General features: G+C 47.6%; 1 protein-coding gene across 1 annotated transcript in view; it reads right to left on the bottom strand.

The window, feature by feature from the left end:
- Positions 1–24,363, bottom strand: part of MTMR11 (myotubularin related protein 11) — a 367,609-nt gene that overhangs the window by 153,819 nt on the left and 189,427 nt on the right. Inside the window, exons 3-4 of the mRNA XM_069652402.1 lie at positions 4,807–4,943; positions 641–713 (exon numbers count right to left, since the gene is read on the bottom strand). Coding sequence (XP_069508503.1) covers positions 641–713; positions 4,807–4,943 — 210 coding nt within the window. The remainder of the gene's footprint in view (positions 1–640; positions 714–4,806; positions 4,944–24,363) is intronic.

Here is a 24,363-nt window from a genome sequence, read left to right as displayed (position 1 = left end):
TTCTCAAGAGAACCTTTTATCAACATAGACTGGGAATGGTCTTGCATTCACATCCAAACGTTCTACATCGCAAGGCTTAAACTCGGTGCCTCATAGCTGTTTACCTTTCAATGTTGCAATGTGAGACCTTGGACAGAGAAATGCTTGTGCAAACGGGGTCCCCTGGTGGGAGATTCCCTATTTGGGCAGGAAAAATATTTTGTTGGACACTTTACTGTTATTCAGGAATTTCGCAAATTTCAGATATTGGTCAGAGGCAATATGTGGTTTTCTGTAATGTATGGATGCATATGTAGTATGTTGTGTGGAACAATAATCCAATAAATCCCAGTGGGAACATGTGTAGCCACACGTGCTCATATGCAAATGTTGGTAGCCATAGAAGTGTGATACGACGCGGAGGGGTGCTGACAGGGCGCAATAAGCCAACCCACATGTATAGATCTCACAGTCACTGTTTGGATTTTCTTTTTCCACATGTGGGCGGGGCAGGTGGGTGGAGTCTTAAGCACACATGGCAGAGTCTTGAATGGCTATGGGCGCTGCGTGACATAAATCTGAGGCGTTTTCATTTTCAAATATAGGCAGGTCAGTGTCTGCCCACGCCGACCCCACCCCCCTATTACGTTGAAGCTCTCACCTGCCAGAATCTTCTCAATGCAGGGAAGGGCGACATCATGCTCCCCGCTCAGGATGACTGCGCTGCCATTATCCTAGAGAAGGAAAGAGACATACGTTACAGTCCAGCATTGCCTCCTCCACAGCTCGGCCGATCTTCTCACCAAGGACAGTTCCGAACCTTGACAGCCGATTCGCCGTACAGAATGCATTCGGCTTTGCTGGTCCTCTTTCACCAGAAACGGCCAGATAAAGCCAAAAGCCAAGGTTTGGGATTACACAGTCCAAGGAGACCAGGGATCTTTCTTCCTCCTAAAATACACCTGCACATGTTCAACAATCCTATAAAATGTCCTCTTTCACACGTTCCCCAATTCCAGGGTGGACTGGCAACATGATGTATCCATGGCAGGGACACCCACCTCAATCCGTGTTTTAGTGCAGCCATGGAGTTGCCCCCCTGTCTGACCAGTGCAAGGACAGTGGCATGTACCCCAAGCATGCTTCCCTGCCCTTCTGTAATTTCTAATAAACTCAACTGGTGTACATCATTGCTATCTTTAAGCGTGGAATGTTTACTTGATGACCTGATGCCAATGTTATAATCAAGACACCATATAATTGCTTAATTTGGATGTTTTGCATCTAAATTCAAATCCCCGAGCTGGTTTGTGCGCCTTTGATCCTATGCTACCAGATGGGTTCTCTTTGGAGACCCTAGGAGCTGTTCGATTGTCATTGTGTTTTGAAGGATTTAAGTAATATTTAAATCCTGATAGCCTGTGTGTGTCCATGCTTGGCCCCACTCATAATAGCAGCACAGTGATCTCACTAATATTCATGCACTCTGCTGTGACCTGTCAATGTCGATGGAATGGTTTGCTAATGATTCAAACACATCTTACTAAGATCTAAAAGACTTGAAGCCCTGTTACAGAATGGGCGGTCTGAACACTGAGTCTCAAGGGGTGGCTCTTGCAGGAGGGGGGAGATGCACAACCCTGCTGGTAGACAGTGGGCAGTCAGGGCTATCATGTGGGTGTGTCGCTAGCCAGCGCCATTTTAAGAGAGTCCAGCGGGATTCAGGCCAGCTGTCCTGCTCTGCCACTGCCTAGTCTGGATGGCAGCCACTCAGGAATGCAGTCATGGCTACATCCTCTCTTGCTACCCCGGAAGCAGTCCGGCTGGGGACAGATTGGAGATGGGCGCCTGTACGTTCAAACACTTGGCTCTTATTGTAAGCCTATTGTGGGTAATATTCGAGTATTTGGTCGACAAAGCTGTCCACTAGATATAGCTCACACGATAGGTCAGTGGGTTGAGCTCCTGCCGCAGAGCTCTGTGAAAGATCTGCAGATCCAAAGTTCCATACCCAACGAAGGCTACTCAGATGTTCATCCTTCAAGGTTGGTAGTTTTAGTATCACTGAGTTTGGTAATAATAACTCTTAGTTCACATCAACTGTCCACTCGTTCAACAACCAGTGCACTGGCTAGGAAATCCACAGGAGCACAGTGCATTAAAATAAAACATGGATCTTAAAAACACAACAACATAACACAATTAGCTGTGACTCCCTACCAATAAGGCCAAATAATCTATTAGATCAAGAGATTGATTGATTGCTAGAGTGATTTTGTGCATGATCATTGGAACCAATTTACAGATCCGCTAATAAAGTAAGCTTAAACTGGGCAATAGTTACACTTTTTACACAAGTACCTAAGGAGGCTGTTTGTGGTGTAAACACTAATTATAGATTCATGTTGCAGTCTCATGCCTTTTTCAAACAACTTCGCCTGGTCATTTGTTTAACACATTTCTTTATTCCATCTTGTGCTTTTTTTAAATAAAAAATCTTTAAAACAAATTCCAGATTTCATATTTTTTGATGCAGAAAATAGATGTAGCCTTTGTATTTATTTATTTATCAATTAACATTTATATAGCGCACAGCAGCCATGAGGTATGTTTTGGTAACATTAAAGTTGTCCCGTGTCCCGCCTATCGCTGTTTTGCACACCGCAGTTTGATGTTTAGGGTGCCACTGTACTCTCCGGCACGTCCCCATCGCTTCACCATGAATGTTTTTGCAAAATTCGCAAATATGTTTTTAATAAAAATGTTTTGCATGTTTGAATAAAGAAATGAGTTAAATAACGGGGCAAAGTTGTTTGAAAGGGTGGGATTGTGCACTATGCGTTTATAATGGTTAGAATACTATTAGTGTGCAGGTATTTGAAGAGCTCCTCCATAGTTATGGATACTGTAATACCCATACACACACACACACCATCGTCAAAGCCTACCAGGGACAGCTTTCATCAAATAGCGAAATATTTGACCTGACATTTGGGAACGTCCACAATTGTTTTGCAAGATATCATTTGTCCAACTGGCCACACATCTCACAACACCAGGCTAGAGACCGGCTAGTCCATATGAAAATTGGGATCTTTTCCTACTGCTACCTTTTCAAAAACCCTAAGCAGCATGTTTTCTGAAGTCAGGTCAAATAGGTACTGAAATAAAGCAGCTTCGCAGGCACTTCAGGTGAGTTACGATTAAGTTCCTTTATTCCTTCACATCAGGTTACAATAAGATGTCTTGGCCCTCCTCCTACCCCCACCTGTGCTCCTTCTCTCATCTCCGACTGCCTATCTGCCATTCAGGATTGGTGTGCCGCCAATGATCTCTGCGTGAATGCCAGCAAGACTAAGATCCTCCTCATTGGCACACCTTCACCCTCCTTTCCTGTTACACTAGCCGGCCTCCCTTGGCCCTCCTCCTACCCCCACCTGCAAGGCCAATAACCTTGGGGTAATCTTTGACTCCTTGCTTTCCTTCTCTGGGCACATCTCTGATGTCTCAAATAAGTCAAACTTCCTACTGCACCTCCTCAGAGGTACTCTGTCTTTCCACTCCTTCCCCCAGAAGCTCACTGTCTCCCGAGCACTGGTGCTCTCCAGGTTGGACTATTGCAACAGCCTCTTTCTAAATCTACCTGCATCTACTCTCCGCCCTCTGCAACTCATCCTGAACAGGACTGCGAGACGTCCTTGGCCTCAAGCCCTGGGATTGTATCTCTCCAGCCCTGAAATCTCTTCACTGGCTCTCAGTGGCTGCAAGGATTAAATTCAAGACCCTCCGCATTGTCCACAAGGCTTTCTAGGGCCTGGGTCCAAAATATCTTAAGCTGTCCCTCCGTAAATACCTTCCCTCTCAAGCCCTTCACTCCTCCACCTCTAACTCCTTCAGGGTCAGCTGCTTTTCTAAGCAACAAGCTGGGGGTAGATCTCGGTCTTCGGCTGGGGCCTCCCTCTAGAACAGCGTCCCTGCCACTCTAAAACTTGAGGAGAACCACCTCCGGTTCCATAAGCCCCTCAAGACCTTCCTCTTTGCTTCTGCCTTCTCCCGCTCTCCCCTGTTGATCTGGTCTGTATCAGCATCGTGCACATGTTCTCCCTCTGTCTTAAGGGCCCAGGTACCTGCTCACTCTGCCACCCTCCCGCACTGTCTGCGGGCAATCCCTTGCACTGTGGTCTGCATCTGCATCCCTACAGCCCCCCCTTTTCTGCACTTATTCAGACACACCCTGTCTGTCGCCTTATTCATAGCACTTGCCACTTGCTGGCAACACTACCACTGTTTGTTGCCTATGTTATTTATTTATTATTCATGTTTTATTTACTTCTTTTTATTTTTCCTGAGCACTTTCCACCTCTCCCCCACTCCCTTGCACTTACCCCTCTCCCTCTCCCAGGCACTTGCGCGTTCTCAACGTCACTGGGCCTAGTAAGATCGCCTTGCCTCGTTCGCTCTGAAACACTTGTGTACGAGCGCGATAAAAATAAAATATCATATCATATATCATATCATGTCTGACAGGAACCCAATGGCTCCCACCACCTAGGCTTACATCTCTCCAACTGCCTGGGCTGGATCCTCCCCACACAAACATTCCCTCACTCATACATGTGACCTCACACAGTCCATCCATCCATCCATCCAAGCACTTCACAACACATCTCCCTTCCTTACCCAGCACTCACCAACCAAGCACTTCACAACAGGTACCTGTACAGAGAAGGGGCATTGTTTTGTCCTAATAGAAGGAAGTGTCTGCCCTCTACAAAGGGACACTGCTGAGAATGAACAGGCAGCTCCTCAGCCAACTCACATACCCACCTCAGCTGAAGGGGCTTGCTCTGGCCGGAACGCCACCCTGAAGTTGGTGCAGCACAGGGTGCCGGGAACAAACCCGCTGCCATCCTTGTATGACACACTTTTCCTCACGTGACTTGCCTCTTCGTAGACATGTTCACCTGAAAATGAGAGGCCCCAACAGTGAACCTTCAAATACCACATACGTTAATCAGCTTCGCAAAATATGTTCATGAACCCCTCCACATACTTGAATTGTGTGACGGGCAGTTCCACTTATTTCAGTAAATATACAAAACCTATAAAATACAAAATGCAATGGGCAGTTCACAGAAAACCTCAGGATGGGCAGAAGGTGTCACACACATATGACATAAGCAGTGTTTAATTGGTGAGGATGTTTGCCAGGGCTGAAGCCCAGGACTAATTTCTGAGCACTGACACTTATTGTCAGTTCAATTATTGTATTTATTTATTTTATTTTTGCATTTGTAGCAGCGCACTGATCCCTCAGGTATCTAGGCGCTAGTTACATTAGGGAATGGTGCAAGGGGTGTACAGGTAAAGGTAAACAGGGAAAGCAGGAGGCGTACGTTCAAGCAGCAGTGATACAGTGATGTGTTTTGGCAACTTTACTTTACAAAATGTCAGTCAGTCTCAGTCACACAGGAAGCAACAACAGTGTGAGCCATGCTGGCGCTCCTGTGCCAGTTGCTCAATTTCATGTAAGCACATTGCTCTAGTCGCTCCAGGCAGCCATGGCACCAGGTGCAGCCCACGCATTCAGTGGGTACATGGACACACACATACATATATGCAAGTGCCAGTACATGTAACTATGTTGCGCCTCTGCAGGTGGGGCATTCACGAGGCATACACAGGGCATTGTTTAGGTGGTCCCTTCCACTTTTCTTCTGGCATGCACCAAAACGCAGGCCGCCACCTCACTGACACAAAACCTCACACTGGCACAGGACTGCAATCAATGCCACAAAGTCACCAATCAGTCACCCTTAGTGGGGTGGAGAGGCACCTGGTACATAGGATAAGAACAGTGCAGTCGCCGGCTAACATCCCACCCCTCTGTTCCCCCCAAATATGCAAAGTCAGGGAAAAGCCCACTGTCAAGGAGGAGTACCTGTGATAGGTGCCACAAAATAGACATTCTTGCTGCTGTGCTCGACAGGCAAGTTAATCATTTTAGAAAGTACGTTAACTGCCTTTGTCCATCACTTTACTGTTTTCTGTGGCTATAGATGATTAACATATTCCAATTGCCAGCTATCGAATCAGAGGATATTGATGGAGACGATGAGGTGTTGAACGAAGCAGTTAAACATTGGGTGTCTCATTTTAAGCTTCAACCACTATCTTATGTTATTTTGATTGGTGTTTGCAAATCGCACATCTGCCATGGGCAGTGCACACATCGCCCCCAATGTGGGAGTTGCAGCCACAACCCCAAATATGTCACACTGTGGGGTGCAGCAGTGGGGGGAGGCAGCGGCGGCCAGCGAGTAGCTACGCTGATGTGGCACAGGCGTGTAAGAAAATATTTGGGCCCTGGCACTTCTTAATTTAGAAATCAAGCGCTGGACGTAGGAACACTTGGAAACAGGGCATTCGCAATCCCCAAAGGCCTTTACTGAGAATGTAGACTCCTGGATCGAGGTACCAGCAGCAGGTGAACACATGCACATTTTATTGGGGAAGGCCCAGTTGGTTGTAAAATACTTGCAAGCAAACAATTAGAACAATTTATATTTAAAATCTGCTCGTTTCAACTTCATTTAACCTGTCAGTTTGTTCAGTGAACATTTTATTTAAAAATGTCTTCTGAGTTCTTTGGCATTCAGTTATTCTCTGTGACTATAAGGGGGTGCTTTATTTCATATGGGTTTTGCATCAAATAGCTGTGCTTTGAAACGCTGGCGCTTCTCAACAAAAAAAGTCAAAGAACTACGCACAAATCCAGTCAGCGGGAAATAGTCGAACCAAATAATTTAAAAGATTTTATGTAAGTGTTGAAAGTGCGAGTTAATATGAAGTTTATATCAATGTCTGGGGATCTTCACCGCCAAGATATCAATGCCTGAATATCAAGATCTGAAAGAGGCCTTTGGATGTAACCTACCTGCACCTTCCTGTGAGGCTAAGACCCTTGGTGTCATCTTCGACTCCACCCTCTCCTTCTCGCCTCACATCTCTGACGTCTCTAAGAAGTCACACTATCAGCTGCACCTCCTCAGAGGTATTCTTTCTTTTCTCACTTTCACCCAGAAGCTGTAGGCTGGACTACTGCAACACACTTCTTTCTAAATCTGCCTGCCTCTACTCTTTGCCCTTTACAACTAATCCCGAACAGTACTGCAAGACTTGTCCTTGGCCTCAAGCTCAGGGATCGTATTTCTCCAGCCCTGAAATCTCTCCACTGGCTCCCCGTGGATGCAAGGATCAAGTTCAAGACCCACTGCATCGTACACAGCGCTTTCTAGGGCTGGGGGCAACACTACATCCAACTTTCTCCTCCTAAGCATCTTCTTTCTCGAGCCCTCCGCTCATCCACCTCCAACTCTCTGAGGGTCAGATGCTTCTCCAGGCAGAGATTGGGGGGTAGATTTGCCCTCGGCTAGGGTCTCCCTCTGGAACAGCCTCCCTGCCTCTCTCAAACTTGAGCAGGACTGCCTAAGGTTGTTATGCAATACTAGAACCTTAGGCTAGTTACAATAACTCCCGATTGAATAGGTTTGGAGGTCTTACCTGAGCAGACTGATATGTTCAACGGGAAAGCAAATGCTGAGCTCAAGAATCTCCCCGACCAATGCGTCAACCTCTCAACCGGTAGGGAAACTCAGCGTGAGAGGTACGCACCAGTCAGGGAAACCCTCTGGGGAAGAAAACCCTGGTCGAGCGCAGGATCCGAAGATTGGAGTGTGGTTTGAGTGTGGTTCGCAGGCTGATGACTCCTATTCGATCATGGCGTTGAGTATCGGAAGACTGCTTCTGGAGAGGGGAGAGATGAGAAGCGAAGAGATGAATAGTAGCAGTACAGGAAGGGAAATGGGTAAAAACAGGCAGGAGACTGATTTCCCTGACCTCTTAACCAGCCGGATTAGAAATACCAGGAGAGAAGCCGAGAATACGGGACACAGAGAGTGGTAACTGGAACACTAGTCTGTAAGAAGAAAGTAAAGGTAAGTAGAATCAGATCCTAAAATACTCGAAGAAGGAAGGGACTTGGACGAGAGTTTTTGTTAATACCCAGAATGCAGTAACTCGAGAACTCTGAGGCAGCGTTTCAGAATGAGACGCTAGATGAATCCGGGGAATATGTATCTGCCAAGAATGCTGGATAGAGGATCTGGAAGGTCAAGAGAAGAGGGGTTAGTAATGGTAGAGGTAGAGGCTTTACGAAGGATTGAGATTGCCTAGTTGCGAACTCACGGAGCATCCGCTAGCACAGTAGCGACGCGAAGAGCTGGAAGTCTCCATGGCCTATGAAGAGTCACGTGAGCGGTACGCCGTACCTCTGGCGAACGTGAGAGGACTGGAACGGCAATAGCGGAACCGTTCGTACTGCGATCCACCATCTTGGAGGTACCATTCCGAACGGAACCGCAGAGCCGGCTTCTAGACCAAAGGGACCAGCGCTTCGTGAGTGTAACAGTATGCCCCCTTCTCCTGGGGGGCGACCCTGGTTTCCCTGGATGCAACCTAAAGAATCGTCGGACCAGACGTGGAGCATGAACTCCAGAGGCCGGCTCCCACGTTCTTTCTGCAGGGGAGTACCCCTTCCAGTCCACCAAGAACTGTAGCCTCCCCCTCCGATAACGGGAATCACAGATACTGGCGACTTCATATTCTGGACCAGTATCGGTAGAGATAGGAGGAGGAGGGGTACAATCCGACCGGTGAAATCGATCCGGTACTGTCAACCGAATCTGGGAGAGGTGAAAAACAGGATGAATCCGGGACCATGACGAGGGCAAATCGAGCTTGACTGCCGCAGAACCCACCATCGATAAGATCCTGAATGGACCGAAGAACCTAGGGGATAACTTGGAAGGGACCAGATGCCGGGGAAGAAAGCGAGAAGCCAACCAAACAGTATCTCCCGGGCTCAAAGGTGGGACGTCTTGGCGATGTTTATCAGCAGTCCGCTTGGCCCTATCTTGAGCCATTCGTAATGAGACTCTAGCCGATTTATGTCCTTCTTGTATTTCGGAAATAAGGCCATCCACTCCTGGACAACTAGAAGGGGATAAAGGGACAGAAGGAACAAAGGAAGGATGGAATCCATAAGTACAATGGAAAGGGCTAGTATGAAGGGCCGAATGAAGGGCATTGTTATATGCAAATTCGGCTAAAGGCAACAAGTCCAACCAATTGTCTTGGGCGGCTGATGTGAAACACCGTAGATAGGCCTCCAAGGTTTGGTTAAGGCGTTCCGTCTGTCCGTTCGTCTGTGGGTGATATCCCGAGCTGAGAGCCCGCTTGATTTCTAAGACTTGGCAAACCTTTTCCCAAAACTTGGAGGTGTATTGAGGGCCCCTATCGGAGACCACTGTGTCCGGTAGGCCATGTCTGGAGAAAATTTCAGAAAGGAAAATCTTAGACATTTCCCCAGCCCCAGGCAGCTTGTTCATGGGAGTGAAATGTGCCAATTTCGTAAGATAATCAATGGTGACCATTATGGCGGTCTTGTTGCGTGAGGGAGGAAGATCTACTATAAAGTCGGTAGAGATCACTTGCCAAGGTTTCTCTGGAATCGGCATCCGGGTGAGCAGCCCCAAAGGTGGAGTTCTGGGATTCTTGGATTGGGAACAAACGATGCAGGCTGCTACATAGTCCTGTACATCCTTGCGGACTTCCGGCCACCAAAAATATCTTAGCACTAGGTTCAAAGTGCCTTGAACGCCTCGATGCCCAGCGGCCCGAGAGTCGTGACACATTCGTAATACTTCATGCTGCAACTCTGAAGTAGGGATGAAGACTTGCGATTTGTGAAAGAAAAAGGAATCGTCCTGGGAAAGATGGTAAGTACTGGCTGTCTTCTTGCAAGCGTCAAGGTTAGAAACCGATGCAGTCCTCAATTCGCTTAAGAAGTCGGTGATGACAGCGATGAATCTTGCTTTGGGGAACAATTGTTCAGAGCTGAATTGGGAGACAGGAACGTCCTTACGAGAGAGAGCATCCGCCCTCTGGTTTTGTTTTCCTGGAAGAATAGTGAATTCGATCCGGAATGGAAGGAAGAAATACGCCCAACGTGCTTGTCGGCTGTTGGTTGTATGTGCATTCTGTAGGACCCTGAGATTTTGATGATCTGTTCGTACCACTACAGGAAAGGGTGAACCTAGTAACAAGTGTCTCCACTCTTCAAACGCCCTTTTTATAGCCAACAATTCTTTTTCGAGCACAGAGTAGTTCTGTTCCGAAGCATTGAAGGTTTTAGAAAGATATGCAACTGGTCTTTCATCTCTTTGGTCGGTTTGTTGGAGTAAGACCGCGCCCAGAGCATGATGAGATGCATCAGTTTCCACAAAAAACTGTTTATTCTGGTCGGGGGTAATCAAACAGGATGCAGAAGTGAACAAGGATTTAAGTGTTTGAAATGCAGAATCGGTGGATTTATCCCAAACAAACGGAATTCCCTTCTTTAACAGTCGAGTCAGGGGCAGAATAATATCCGAAAAGTTAGGGATGAATTTCCTATAGAAATTAGCAAAACCTAAAAACCGTTGGATCTCCTTAACGTTAGAAGGTATGGGCCAATCAACCACAGCGGAGATCTTTTTTGGATCCATGGAAATGCCTTGGGCTGACATCACAAACCCGAGATAGGTTACCTGTCTTTGGTGAAATTCACATTTAGATGCTTTACAGTACAGCTGATTTGACTGCAGTCGTTTGAGTACAGTTTCTACATGTATCAGGTGTTCTTCTTGAGAGTAGGAGTATACTAAGATGTCGTCTAAGTAGATGATTACAAAATGGAATAGAATATCTGCGAACAGATGGTCCATGAAACGCTGGAACACAGCAGGTGCGTTCACCAATCCAAAAGGCATGACGTGATACTCAAAATGCCCAAATGGGGTTCGAAATGCTGTCTTCCATTCGTCTCCAGGGGCAATCCGGATGAGATGGTATGCTCCGCGAAGGTCCAGTTTAGTATAAAAGGAAGCTCCTCGGACTGCCTCCAAGATGTCAGGGATTAAAGGCATAGGATATTTATCTGCCACTGTGATTTTGTTAAGACCCCTGTAGTCAATACAAGGTCGAAGTTCATTAGTCTCCTTCTTTGGAATGAAGAAGAGAGAGGCTCCGGCCGGGGAAACCGACTCAGTAATGAGCCCGTTCCTTAAATTGGTTTGGAGATATTCTTTGAGGACTACCTTTTCTTGTTGGGAAAGGACATACATCCTCCCAAACGGGATAGGTTTGTCCGGAAGAAGTTCAATGTGACAGTCATCTCTTCTATGAGGCGGTAGAGTAGGGAACTGGGGATTGGAAAAGACAGACTGATACTTAGAATAGCATTCCGGAACAATCTCCAAGTTGTTTATTGAGGATACTGGTGAAGGGATCGAGTTTTCAGTCGGGATGTAGATGCCAACTGATTCCTTGGCTAAACAATGGCTGACACAGTATTCCGAGCCGAGGAAAAGAGTACCTGCTGTCCAATTTATAAAGGGGTTATGTCTCCTTAACCAGGGGAGACCCAATATAATGGGGAAATGGGCTGCCTTGATTAAATCGAAAGATAAGGTCTCTTTATGAGAGGCAATTTGACAGACAACAGGTTCTGTCTGTTCTCGGATAGGACCAGAACTTAGTGGATGTCCGTCCACTCCTTGAATAGGAGTGACCATCGCTTTGGGTATACAGTTAATTCCATGTTTATTGGCCCATTGGTCATCAATGAAATTCCCTGCAGCACCGCAATCTATCAGAGCAGGTATGTTCTGTACCATCTGAGTGTGAAAAACAAGAGTAACAGAAATAATAACCATGTTTTGAGTGGTTGCTACTGAGTCCAGATTTACAGGGATTCTCTTCGGGGAATCAGAATCTTGCGCCCCTACCGTTGTTCCCCCTGCGGTAGGGCTTTGAAGTTTCCCGACCCCTTGGCTGGAGTGCGTCGGGGGGGAACTAAAGGACAATCTCGTAACTTATGAGACGAAGCTCCGCAATACATGCATAGTCCCATACTCTTCCTTCTCTCTTTCTCACCTATCGATAGGGGCCCTCTCACTGTTCCTATTTGCATAGGCTCGTCTGAAGTGATAGCTTTATTTGTTACGGGGGGATAATCGAGTTGAGATCGTATGCCTCTAGTTTTCTTCTTTTCAAAAGAACGTTCATGTAAGCGGTAATCGATTTGCATGATGAGTGTGATCATATCCGCTAGATTTGCCGGACGCGGAACCTTAGCTACCTCATCCTTTAATTCGTCTGAAAGTCCTCGTCGGAATAAGGTGAGCAACCCATCGTCTGGCCATCCTGACTCAGAGGAAAGCTGTTTGAAGAGAGTGATATAGGTAAGTAGGTCTTTGTTACCTTGTCTAAGATCTAACAGTCTTTCTTGCGTGGATACCGAGATCTCTTGTCTACTAAACATTGCTTTCAAACTGTTGGTGAAAGCAGAATAAGAGTCCAAGATCACATTATTAGAGGTCACTAAAGGTGTAGCCCAGGCCAAAGCAGGTCCGGCCAAATGAGAAATCACAAAGCCAATCTTATCTTTGTCTGTTGGAAAGAAGCGGGACTTGAAGGTAAATTGCACAGTGCAGCTATCAAGAAACTCCTTGAGTTTGTGTGGGTCTCCGTCAAACTTGCCTGTATTCAAACATACTGGAGGAGAGTCTGAGAAGGCACGAGTAACCTGTTGTCGTAATTGGGCATTATCCTGTTTAAGAGCTTGTATCTCTAGGGACATTGATTGCATGGCGGCAATTAGTTGTTGCATTTGCTGTTCCATTGAATCACAGTCTGCCGTAGCCTTATTTTATATTTTTTTTTTGGGCGTCGCTAACTGTTATGCAATACTAGAACCTTAGGCTAGTTACAATAACTCCCGATTGAATAGGTTTGGAGGTCTTACCTGAGCAGACTGATATGTTCAACGGGAAAGCAAATGCTGAGCTCAAGAATCTCCCCGACCAATGCGTCAACCTCTCAACCGGTAGGGAAACTCAGCGTGAGAGGTACGCACCAGTCAGGGAAACCCTCTGGGGAAGAAAACCCTGGTCGAGCGCAGGATCCGAAGATTGGAGTGTGGTTTGAGTGTGGTTCGCAGGCTGATGACTCCTATTCGATCATGGCGTTGAGTATCGGAAGACTGCTTCTGGAGAGGGGAGAGATGAGAAGCGAAGAGATGAATAGTAGCAGTACAGGAAGGGAAATGGGTAAAAACAGGCAGGAGACTGATTTCCCTGACCTCTTAACCAGCCGGATTAGAAATACCAGGAGAGAAGCCGAGAATACGGGACACAGAGAGTGGTAACTGGAACACTAGTCTGTAAGAAGAAAGTAAAGGTAAGTAGAATCAGATCCTAAAATACTCGAAGAAGGAAGGGACTTGGACGAGAGTTTTTGTTAATACCCAGAATGCAGTAACTCGAGAACTCTGAGGCAGCGTTTCAGAATGAGACGCTAGATGAATCCGGGGAATATGTATCTGCCAAGAATGCTGGATAGAGGATCTGGAAGGTCAAGAGAAGAGGGGTTAGTAATGGTAGAGGTAGAGGCTTTACGAAGGATTGAGATTGCCTAGTTGCGAACTCACGGAGCATCCGCTAGCACAGTAGCGACGCGAAGAGCTGGAAGTCTCCATGGCCTATGAAGAGTCACGTGAGCGGTACGCCGTACCTCTGGCGAACGTGAGAGGACTGGAACGGCAATAGCGGAACCGTTCGTACTGCGATCCACCATCTTGGAGGTACCATTCCGAACGGAACCGCAGAGCCGGCTTCTAGACCAAAGGGACCAGCGCTTCGTGAGTGTAACAAAGGTTCAGGAAGCAACTCAAGACCTTCGTTTTTGCTTCCGCTTTCTCTCTCCCTCTCCCTTGCTGATGTCCGTTTGCTGCGCATACTGGTTACCTGGCCCCCCCCCACTGAACTTACGGGACCAGGCTCCTGCGTGACCAGTTGCCCTTGCACTGCCTCCGGGCCTGGCACTTCTCCCTCTCTCTCCCACTCGCACTTGCACAATCTCAATGACAAAAGGCCAAGTAAGATCATCGTTTTGTCCTCCTCCTGTCTTCCCTTCCTTGCCTTGTCGCGCATAGAAACACTTGTGCACAGGCGCGTTATAAATGACTTATCATATCATATATCATATTATAACCTCGGGTGGGCCAGAAGACTATTTTCTCAAGCAATGTGAAGGGTAGCAGGCAGTAGCTTTGTGCTTAAGGTCTAATATTGTGCATTTAATTTTCTATTCAAGAGTTGGCGACTACAGCTTCTTTGCTGTTAACTCTAGCAGTGGTATTCAGAGACTTATGGAATCAGTTAATATGTGTGTTTTATGTGCAGGACATTACACTGCCGATGCTCATGCTCAAGGTCGTTGACAATGATTACATGTTCCTTTGCTCCAAGAACAGCTGAATCTGCCTGAGGAAGGGATTGCACTACAGTTGGGATTGGCCAAGCAGTGACACACAAATCACATTGTCTTTTCCCTTATTGTGAATAATGAATCAAGACACAGGTTTCTGGTGTAAAAGTTGCATTCCTCAGTTTTGATTGTTCATGGTACCCAGACGGGGGAGCCAGCCAATCAGATGGCTAGGAACACGGGCTTGAACTGCTGGTACAAGCCCACGTTCCAAGTTGTCTGACGGCCGGCTCCCCTACTTACCTTATTTCTGTGGCAGCGGCAACCACCGCCACATCCGCTCCTTCCCTTTGCCTCCCGCAGGACGCCATAGAAAGGGAAGAAGGGCTCTACACAGATCCCTGCCTTCCCTTTCCATAGCGGCCTTGTTGGTAAAGGATGTTCCTTCCTACAGCGGGATGCTGCACGTGTCCCATTGTAGGAAGGAAAATCGTTTTTTTTTAACCATCCTGGGTTACTGCTTTTGTAACCCGGGGTGCTAATGGACTTCATCCCCCGTTCCAGGTCCTGCAACCGGGGATGACGGCCCGGAGCCCTCATTGTCCGCCCTCTCTTCACTAAGGCCAATAACTTGGGCGGCAGGGACGTTCTGCCCCATTCCAGTCCCTGAAACGGGAGATGAACGCCACAATAAAAGGGATCTTAGAGGTGAGCCATGATAATCAGCTCTTGACTTTGCATAAACTGATTATTCGCACTGGAATGTGTTCATTATTTCCAGTTTAAAGATTTCACATCCAGTAAACTGGTTCTGGGTCGATGGTCACTTCCGGTACAGAAAATTGGGATACTTCCTGTCTGACATCACCGTCTGCTTGCGGTGGCTAACCACCAAACACAGTACAAATAGAAAGGGACTACTGGATGGGGTCACTACTAAGGAGACTGCCCGCCAAAGCTCACATGCAGTACACCAATAAACACATTATTTAAAAAAAAAGACATTTCAAGAATCAGCGGTGTTCCTCCTAGAATGAGTTAAACACTAAACTTTCCTAGAAACTGGTATCTCATCCAGGTCCTTTGAGTCTACCCCTTAGTTACTAGACACTTGGATGAGTGCAGCAAGATACATGAAGGGCACCCTATGCTGCAGTGTGGTTAATAATTAATGTATGAAACAGGCAGCTGCTACAGACTGCAGCAGGAAGAACCGTAGCTAGGGGTGTGTATGTTTGTACTGAATTAGATAGGAGATCATTGTAAGCTCTTTACACTGCGACAATAAAGTGTTACAGGCCAGAGTAGATGATTGCGTAGCACTATATAGCCGTTAATCACAATATTAATAATGGGAGATTACTTTCACATTACAAAGCTTGTAATGGATGATTACTTACACATGCACATTATCAAAAACGCAATTAAGCTTTATGATTAACAGTATACCCTATGCATTATTTTCCCTTTCTTTTCTTACATGTTGTGTATACGTTGTGTACTTGTTAGACGTCTTGTGGCTTGATGCACCATGGTACCATGACTGAATTGTGGTAATGTACTGATGATGTATGGATCACTGAATGTCATGAATCTGGTTTTTGTGACAAATACTGAATGCTGTGGACTCCTGATGTTGTTGCATTTGTTTGACTAAAGATGATGAATATACGCCCTGATGAAGGACATATGCAGTCCGAAATGCATTGGCCAATGATGCATCGGCCTATAATCAGAAATTAAATACATGCCTCCCTTGAGGACCATTGTGACCAGTGAATTAAACTTATTTATTTTACTTGAACTTACCTTGAATTCAATCCTTTACTAACATGACCAAAACTGAGGATAACCACTAAGTGGATTTAAGGGTGTGTAGCTCACACCGAAGGCTGAACAGCCTAGGTTCTCTCTCTTCTAAATATGTATTGGCAGCCATTGATGAAATGTCTCGATACCCTGAAGTACAACTGGTATCGTCCGCAAGAGCACATGCCATCATCCCCGCAGGTGACAAAGCATGCGCAGACTACAGAATCCCCTTTGTGGTAAAGACGGACAATGGTCCCCCTCTTAGTGGACAGGAATTTGCCATGTTCACTGAACAGCTGGGATTTCAACACCAAAAAATCACACCGCTATGGCCCCAGGCAAATGGAACTGTGGAAAGATGAATGGCTAACATCAAGCGTACACTACAAGTATACACCATCACATATGGGTCTCTCATGCAAGCCATCTGTGCGCTACTAAGGGACTATCGGAACACCCCACACAGCACCACAGGGCTATGCCCCTCGGAACTCATGTTCAACCGCAAGATCCGCGTGTGCTTGCCTCACATGCTGGACATGGATTCTGAAGATGACAGGACACAACGTGCCCACGAATCGAACAAAGTCAACAAGTGGTAAAATGAAACAATATGCAGACACAAGAAGGAGAGCAAGGGAGCATGATATTCACATAGGTGATGCAGTGCTAGTGCATCAGAGACAGGCTCATAAGGACATGCCCGCTTTTCACCCCAAGCTGCTGCGAGTGACGGACATCAACGGGTCTATGGTCTCAGCGGAGAACGACGGTCACTGTGTCACCCAAAACTCGTCGTTCTTTTGGAAGGTGGGCCAACCGTTCATGGAAGGGATATCGTCGGAAGAAGATCTCAGCAATCCCTCTGACAGTTGTTCCGACTACATGGACGCGTATGTGGACACTGCAAGTAGTGGCAAAATACAAACAGTGGCAAGATATCAAGGCAGCAAAATCTACTTTTGGGGCACTCTAGAGGCTAAATGCAAGTAGTGGCAATATACGAATAGTGGCCAGATACAAAGTAGGCATCCATATTTTAAAGAAAGGGCTAATATACTTGAGATATAATTCTTATGCACCAAGAGAGATTTTTTTAAAGACAACCTATTGTCGCAGTAGTCCCACAGGTGAGGTAGCAAGTTTTTGTTTTTGTCTTGGTCAGTATCTTTAGTCTGCTTAGTGGTGGTTGGTAGGGATTTTGAGGCGTTGCGAATTCTAGTAGGTGGTTCCAGTTTAATGGGGGTGTGATTTCATTCCTCTTTCTTATTATGTTTTCCAGGCTTGTTTCTTTGTCCTTCTTGAATCTTGGCAGGTTTGTGCTCTTGATGTGTCATGTGCAAACAAGTGAATTCTCCATTTGCACCTCTGCTTCGTCAGCATTGGTGTGTGCCAGTACACCCGCTGGATTTTCAACACCTGATTCAAGAATCTCAGAGAAGTCAGCTTGAGGTGCTGAGGTTGTGAGGAGTAGGATGGATATACTCCCAACATTTGTCTCTCTTTCCATCCTCCTGGTCTTGGTTGGCGGAGTATGCTCGACCTCTGCCGACTCTTCTCTTTGACCACCTGATCGCTGTGGCCACTACAGGGTATCTTCATCGTGATGGCATCATAGCTGTGGGAGAAGGTGGTGAGTGGTGCCCAACCTTAGCCAATGGGTGGGTTCCTGCCGTGCTTCTGTCCACCATCAAGTTAATTTCCCTCTTCCCTGGAGGAAAAGGGTGATGGGCCTTTCTAAAGAAAAAGATCTGAGCTCAAGCATTTCGTAATGAATATCCTTGCCGTTCTAGGTACTAACTAGCATGGTCTCCGCTTGTCCAATCTAGACCATTCACAATAGGGTAGCGTCCAGAAATTCACCTTAGACTATTAAACAATTACAAAATGCTAAAAATATTTTTTAAAACACCTCTCCGTTGCTCGCGCAAGCACATGGTGACTATCCAAGGTGGTGGCAAAATGCCACTGTCTGGCCACATTTGCAACCAGGCCCTTGTCTGATGATCTTCCACCCCCAAGAGAGCGCCTGGTGCAATGAAGCGAAGAAGGCATAGGAGACTGCGTGCTCTCTTTCACCCAAGCCTGACTGAGGCCCTGGTGGGCCCCAGACTCAGGAGTACATGACTAGAGAAGGTCCCAGCTCTGGCCACAAACATGGCTGGCGGCCGCGGGCAGCAGCATTGTACTATCATTTTTGGAAACACGAAACGGATCCCAAAGTCTTCAAAAACCTCAACAAATAGTCTTGATGGGGTTGTGTGAGGTGGCAATAAGGGGGCATTCTTTAAGGGTCCTCTGGTTAATTGTTCATGGTAACATGCTGGCTTCGTTGTCTTTCGGGGGCGACCTGGATTGCCCCTTACGCCTCCCCACCCCCGCTCCTTCTGCAGATGACATCTACATGAATATTCGTTGAAAAGCATTTTGAGCTCAGAATTTGTTATGTCATGGATCGCTTCTTTATTGTCACCCCTGAGCATTTAGCGGCTTCTGCCCACTCCACAGAAGCTGCAGGTCACTTGTTTCTTTTGTGACTCTTTAACACTCTTTGATTACAGGATATATTTAGCGGGTGCAGGGAAATCCTTACGCAATAATTACTCTGTTCTGATATATTATTTTCATGGAAGATTACACCGGCTCATGCGGTGCAGTAAAATCAGAGCTCTCAATGTGTCCCAGCCAGGCGTGTGTAGCTCATCCAGTCCTACTTTTATTTTTAGCATTCTGGTACTTGATGGTGTGCTTTTTCCATTAGAAATACAGGACTAAACGTGGCACCATTAATAGAAAGATGCGTCTGGGCTGCACCCGTCTGCAGGGGTAAACTGGCCTATAGGAAACTCTGCAGATTTCCCAGTAGGCCTCTGCACCCCAGGCCTCTTTCGTGTGGTATTTCCAAAACGTTCCCGTAGGAAAAGGGTTGAGCTTGCTGAAAATGTGTAAACTGGGGCCACTTTGAACATTATCTCCAGGGCCTCTTTTGGTTGCTAGTCCACCCCTGCCCGTCTGCCATGGTTCTATTTGGGAGCTGTGGGTGACGTGGATGTGCTGGATATGGTAACTAGCTGACAAGTGGCTGTGCATCATGTGTCACACCTACAGCCAGTCCCTCTCAGACCTCCCTTTGCATGACAGCCCTTGCTAGCCTATAATCATAAATGGTGAAAGCAAAACGACAAGTCCCAGAATGCTATGGTGTGTTGACTAGGAACCCTCTGCTACAGGTTACATCCAGGACATGTGGCCAGTTGGCAGCTTGGCCTCTATGCGTTAGATTAGTTTCAGGTTACATAGGCCTCTATGCGTTAGGGTAGTTTCAGGTTACATCCGGAACGTGTGGCCAGTTGGCAGCTAGGCCTCTATGCGTTAGGGTAGTTTCAGGTTGCATAGGCCTCTATGCGTTAGGGTAGTTTTAGGATACATCCGGAACGTGTGGCCAGTTGGCAGCTAGGCCTCTATGCGTTAGGGTAGTTTCAGGTCACATAGGCCTCCATGCGTTAGGGTAGTTTCAGGTTACATCCAGAACATGTGGCCAGTTGGCAGCTAGGCCTCTATGCGTTAGGGTAGTTTCAGGTTACATCCAGGAGGTGTGGCCAGTTGGAAGCTAGGCCTCTATGCGTTAGGGTAGTTTCAGGTTACATCCAGGGCGTGTGGCCAGTTGGCAGCTAGGCCTCTTTGTGTTAGGGTAGTTTCAGGTTACATCCAGGAGGTATGGCAGTCGGCAGCTAGGCCTCTATGCGTTAGGGTAGTTTCAGGTTGCATCCAGGAAGTGTGGCCAGTTGGAAGCTAGGCCTCTATGCGTTAGGGTAGTTTCAGGTTACAACCAGGGCGTGTGGCCAGTTGGCAGCTAGGCCTCTATGCGTTAGGGTCGTTTCAGGTTACATCCAGGACGTGTGGCCAGTTGGTAGCTAGGCCTCTATGCATTAGGGTAGTTTCAGGTTACATCCAGGACGTGTGGCCAGTTGGCAGCTAGGCCTCTGTGCATTAGGCGAGTTTCAAGTTACATAGGCCTCTATGCGTTAGGGGAGTTTCAGGTTATATAGGCCACTATGCGTTAGGGGAGTTTCAGGTTACATCCAGGACGTGTGGCCAGTTGGCAGCTAGGCCTCTATGCGTTAGGGTAGTTTCAGGTTACATCCAGGGCGTGTGGCCAGTTGGCAGCTAGACCTCTGTGCGTTAGGGTAGTTTCAGGTTACATAGGCCTCTAAGCATTAGGGGAGTTTCACGTTACATCCAGGATGTGTGGCTAGTTGGTAGCTAGGCCTCTATGCGTTAGGGTAGTTTCAGATTACATCCAGGACGTGTGGCCACTTGGCAGCTAGGCCTCTTTGTGTTAGGGTAGTTTTAGGTTACATCCAGGAGGTATGGCAGTTGGCAGCTAGGCCTCTATGCGTTAGGGTAGTTTCAAGTTACATCCAGGAAGTGTGGCCAGTTGGAAGCTAGGCCTCTATGCGTTAGGGTAGTTTCAGGTTACATCCAGGGCGTGTGGCCAGTTGGCAGCTAGGCCTCTATGCGTTAGGGTAGTTTCAGGTTACATCCAGGACGTGTGGCCTGTTGGTAGCTAGGCCTCTATGCATTAGGGTAGTTTCAGGTTACATCCAGGACGTGTGGCCAGTTGGCAGCTAGGCCTCTGTGCATTAGGCGAGTTTCAAGTTACATAGGCCTCTATGCGTTAGGGGAGTTTCAGGTTATATAGGTTACTATTCCTTTAGGGGAGTTTCAGGTTTCATCCAGGACGTGTGGGCAGTTGGAAGCTAGGCCTCTATGCGTTAGGGTAGTTTCAGGTTACATAGGCCTCTATGCGTTAGGGGAGTTTCAGGTTACATCCAGGATGTGTGGCCTGTTGGTAGCTAGGCCTCTATGCATTAGGGTAGTTTCAGGTTACATCCAGGACGTGTGGCCACTTGGCAGCTAGGCCTCTGTGCATTAGGCGAGTTTCAAGTTACATAGGCCTCTATGCGTTAGGGGAGTTTCAGGTTATATAGGCCACTATGCGTTAGGGGAGTTTCAGGTTACATCCGGGCGTGTGGCCAGTTGGCAGCTAGACCTCTGTGCGTTAGGGTAGTTTCAGGTTACATAGGCCTCTATGCTTTAGGGGAGTTTCAGGTTACATCCAGGATGTGTGGCCAGTTGGTAGCTAGGCCTCTATGTGTTAGGGTAGTTTCAGGTTACATCCAGGACGTGTGGCCAGTTGGAAGCTAGGCCTCTATGCATTAGGGTAGTTTCAGGTTACATCCAGGACGTGTGGCCAGTTGGTAGCTAGGCCTCTATGTGTTAGGGTAGTTTCAGGTTGCATCCAGGACGTGTGGCCAGTTGGCAGCTAGGCCTCTATGCATTAAGGTAGTTTCAGGTTACATAGGCCTCTGTGTGTTAGGGTAGTTTCAGGTTACATCCAGGACGTGTGGCCAGTTGGAAGATAGGCCTCTTTTCGTTAGGGTAGCTTCAGGTTACATCCAGGGCATGTGGCCAGTTGGCAGCTAGGCCTCTGTGCGTTAGGGTAGTTTCAGGTTACATAGGCCTCTAAGCGTTAGGGGAGTTTCACGTTACATTCAGGATGTGTGGCTAGTTGGTAGCTAGGCCTCTATGCGTTAGGGTAGTTTCAGGTTACATCCAGGACGTGTGGCCACTTGGCAGCTAGGCCTCTTTGTGTTAGGGTAGTTTCAGTTACATCCAGGAGGTATGGCAGTTGGCAGCTAGGCCTCTATGCGTTAGGGTAGTTTCAGGTTACAACCAGGAAGTGTGGCCAGTTGGCAGCTAGGCCTCTATGCGTTAGGGTAGTTTCAGGTTACATCCAGGACGTGTGGCCACTTGGCAGCTAGGCCTCTGTGCGTTAGGGGTTTCAGGTTACATAGGCCTCTATGCGTTAGGGTAGTTTCAGGTCACATCCAGGACGTGTGGCCAGTTGGCAACTAGGCCTCTGTGCGTTAGGGTAGTTTCTTCTTCATACTTTCATCGCAATTTAAAGAGAACGGACTTTCTTTTTTTTAATCACCGTAAAATTGAAATGTATTCCTGTGGTGCAGCCAGGGCACCAACCCCGAGGCGAAATGCTGTTTTCTTAGCAACGCTACGCCTTTTTTCCAAGTTCAAAGGCCTGTGTTGTTGAATCAGTGTGTTTGTGTTTCTCGCCGTACAAAGGAATAGTGAATCACGCGTATAGACACAGTGTTATTTATGTTCACTCGTGAGTTTGGATTCACACACAAAGGCGCCTGTCCTTCAGCCAAAAACACCTTGGGAACTATTTAGTGGCGACAATAAAAGTTTACAATTCACTAGGACCGCGCCCACCAAGGCCAGCGACAGGGCACCCACTGAATCACAGAGCTCCCCTTTCGTTTAATACGTGGCTCTGGCTGCTGGGCAGGATGGGCTCCTCATCCTGCCCACCATGCCATGGCCTTGCACTGCCCACCAGAGCAAGCTTCGCACAGTGGCCAGGACTTCTCGCCTGCATCAGCCCCCACTCCTCCCCGCCCACCAGCTCCGGTCTTCATTTCGCCTAGCAGTGCCCGTTAGCACCTGCTTCTGTCGGTGCTCGCCAATGCCAGCTCCTCACTGTGTTTCCCAGCGCCAACTTCATAACCTGCCCACAAGTCCCAACGTCTCACTTTCCCCACCAATCGCACCTCCACACAATTAGCCAGAGTTTGACGCACATAGGCCAAAAGAGCGTGTCGCATGTTAAATTAGGTTGCACTGTGTTATGTCATGCGATTTTATACCGGGCATAATCAACACCGTAGGGGGTCTTCGAGTGACTCGGCGTGTCTGGAGGCTGGCACACTGGGCCACCGTCTGGATGCCACAGGCACAGCGGATGCAGCAGGCAAAGGCATGCGTTGTGATAGTTTGGCTGCACGTAGGTCCAGAAAAGCTGCCCATAGATCAGGCTTGCTGGAAAGAGGGATATTCCAGCAAATGTGTCAGCTGGGCTCTCCAAGTGAGGCAGATCCAATCGAAACAAATGACTAATAACCGTTGGCTGCAACTGGAGGGGAAGGAGTTAATCACGTTTCAGATCTTTGTCATACCAGACGACACAATCCATTTGAACGTCTGTCTGATCCCACCCTCAAGGGCAGTCCTATGCAAAAGACCACCATCGGCCAGGGGTGTTGCTAGGTCTGGAAAAGCTCCGGGGCTACTCGATTGTCGGAACTCGGCTAGCTAGCCCTTTGGTTGTAGCCCCTGAACCTCCTTCCGTGGCTACAACCAAAAGACCCGGAGCTACAGCATCCCCAGACCACCCAAGCCAGAGGCGTAGCCAGGATTGTCTAGCAAATGGCGCCTGATGCTAATGTACTTGGGCCCACTGCACTGACAAAAATATCTGTAAAATCCCACACAGCGCTGCCGAGTGGGCATTTACAGATTTTGGGTGGACCTTGCCCCTCAGGCCCTACCCTGCTTACGCCTCTGCCCCTAGCGACGCCTCTGCATCAGCGTCCCCAGACACGTGTTTCTGCCTTGTTGCTGCTTTGCCAGTGAGCCACTGCTGTGGTGCATCTCTCTCTCTAACACATTATACAGCAATGTGAGAAATCCCTTGCTGCCCTCCAGTGCTGGAGATGGAAACCATTTATTGGAGGAACCGTCACTTCTTAGGAGGGGCGGGCTTTGGGAAGGAGGGGGCAGGGCCAAGGCATGTGGCCCCGGCCAGGTTGCGCAACACAGTATCTCTATATAGAACCCAATCCTGCATAAAAGCAAGAGCATAATGTCCACAATTTTAAACGTTAAACATGTCTTATAGTGCTTCAGTAAGAAAACCTTTGAAGAGAAAAATTGACTCTTTTGATTGGTCACAATATTCACCCTAATTAAGAGATGCTTGTAAATTGCAGGACATATATACCAGTTTGTACAGCTACAAAAATGTTTGTGAGGCTTCCGGCAGTGTTGTGAACACTAGCCCCGCTCCATCTTGTTCCGGCCCATTGCCTGGGCTGCTGCCCACCAATGCAGGCTCTTTTCACTTCCCACCAGTGCCAGCTCTTCACACTGCCACCAGTTCCAGCTATGCATGATGCCACGCACTGTCATCACCAGCCCCTTGCAATGCCCACCATTAAGCATTGAACTTGAACTGGGTGGCGACCAGTCTTGTTTACAGTCAACACATGTCCTGATCTCTTGGCCATGGTGGTTCCAGGGACCACTTTGCTCTTGTAGTAATCTCGCGCAATAATGGGA

This window comes from Ambystoma mexicanum, chromosome 1p, assembly GCF_040938575.1.
Source record: "Ambystoma mexicanum isolate Mex_15411 chromosome 1p, UKY_AmexF1_1, whole genome shotgun sequence".
Lineage (NCBI taxonomy): Eukaryota > Metazoa > Chordata > Amphibia > Caudata > Ambystomatidae > Ambystoma > Ambystoma mexicanum.
This window is presented reverse-complemented; position numbering and strand designations above follow the sequence as displayed.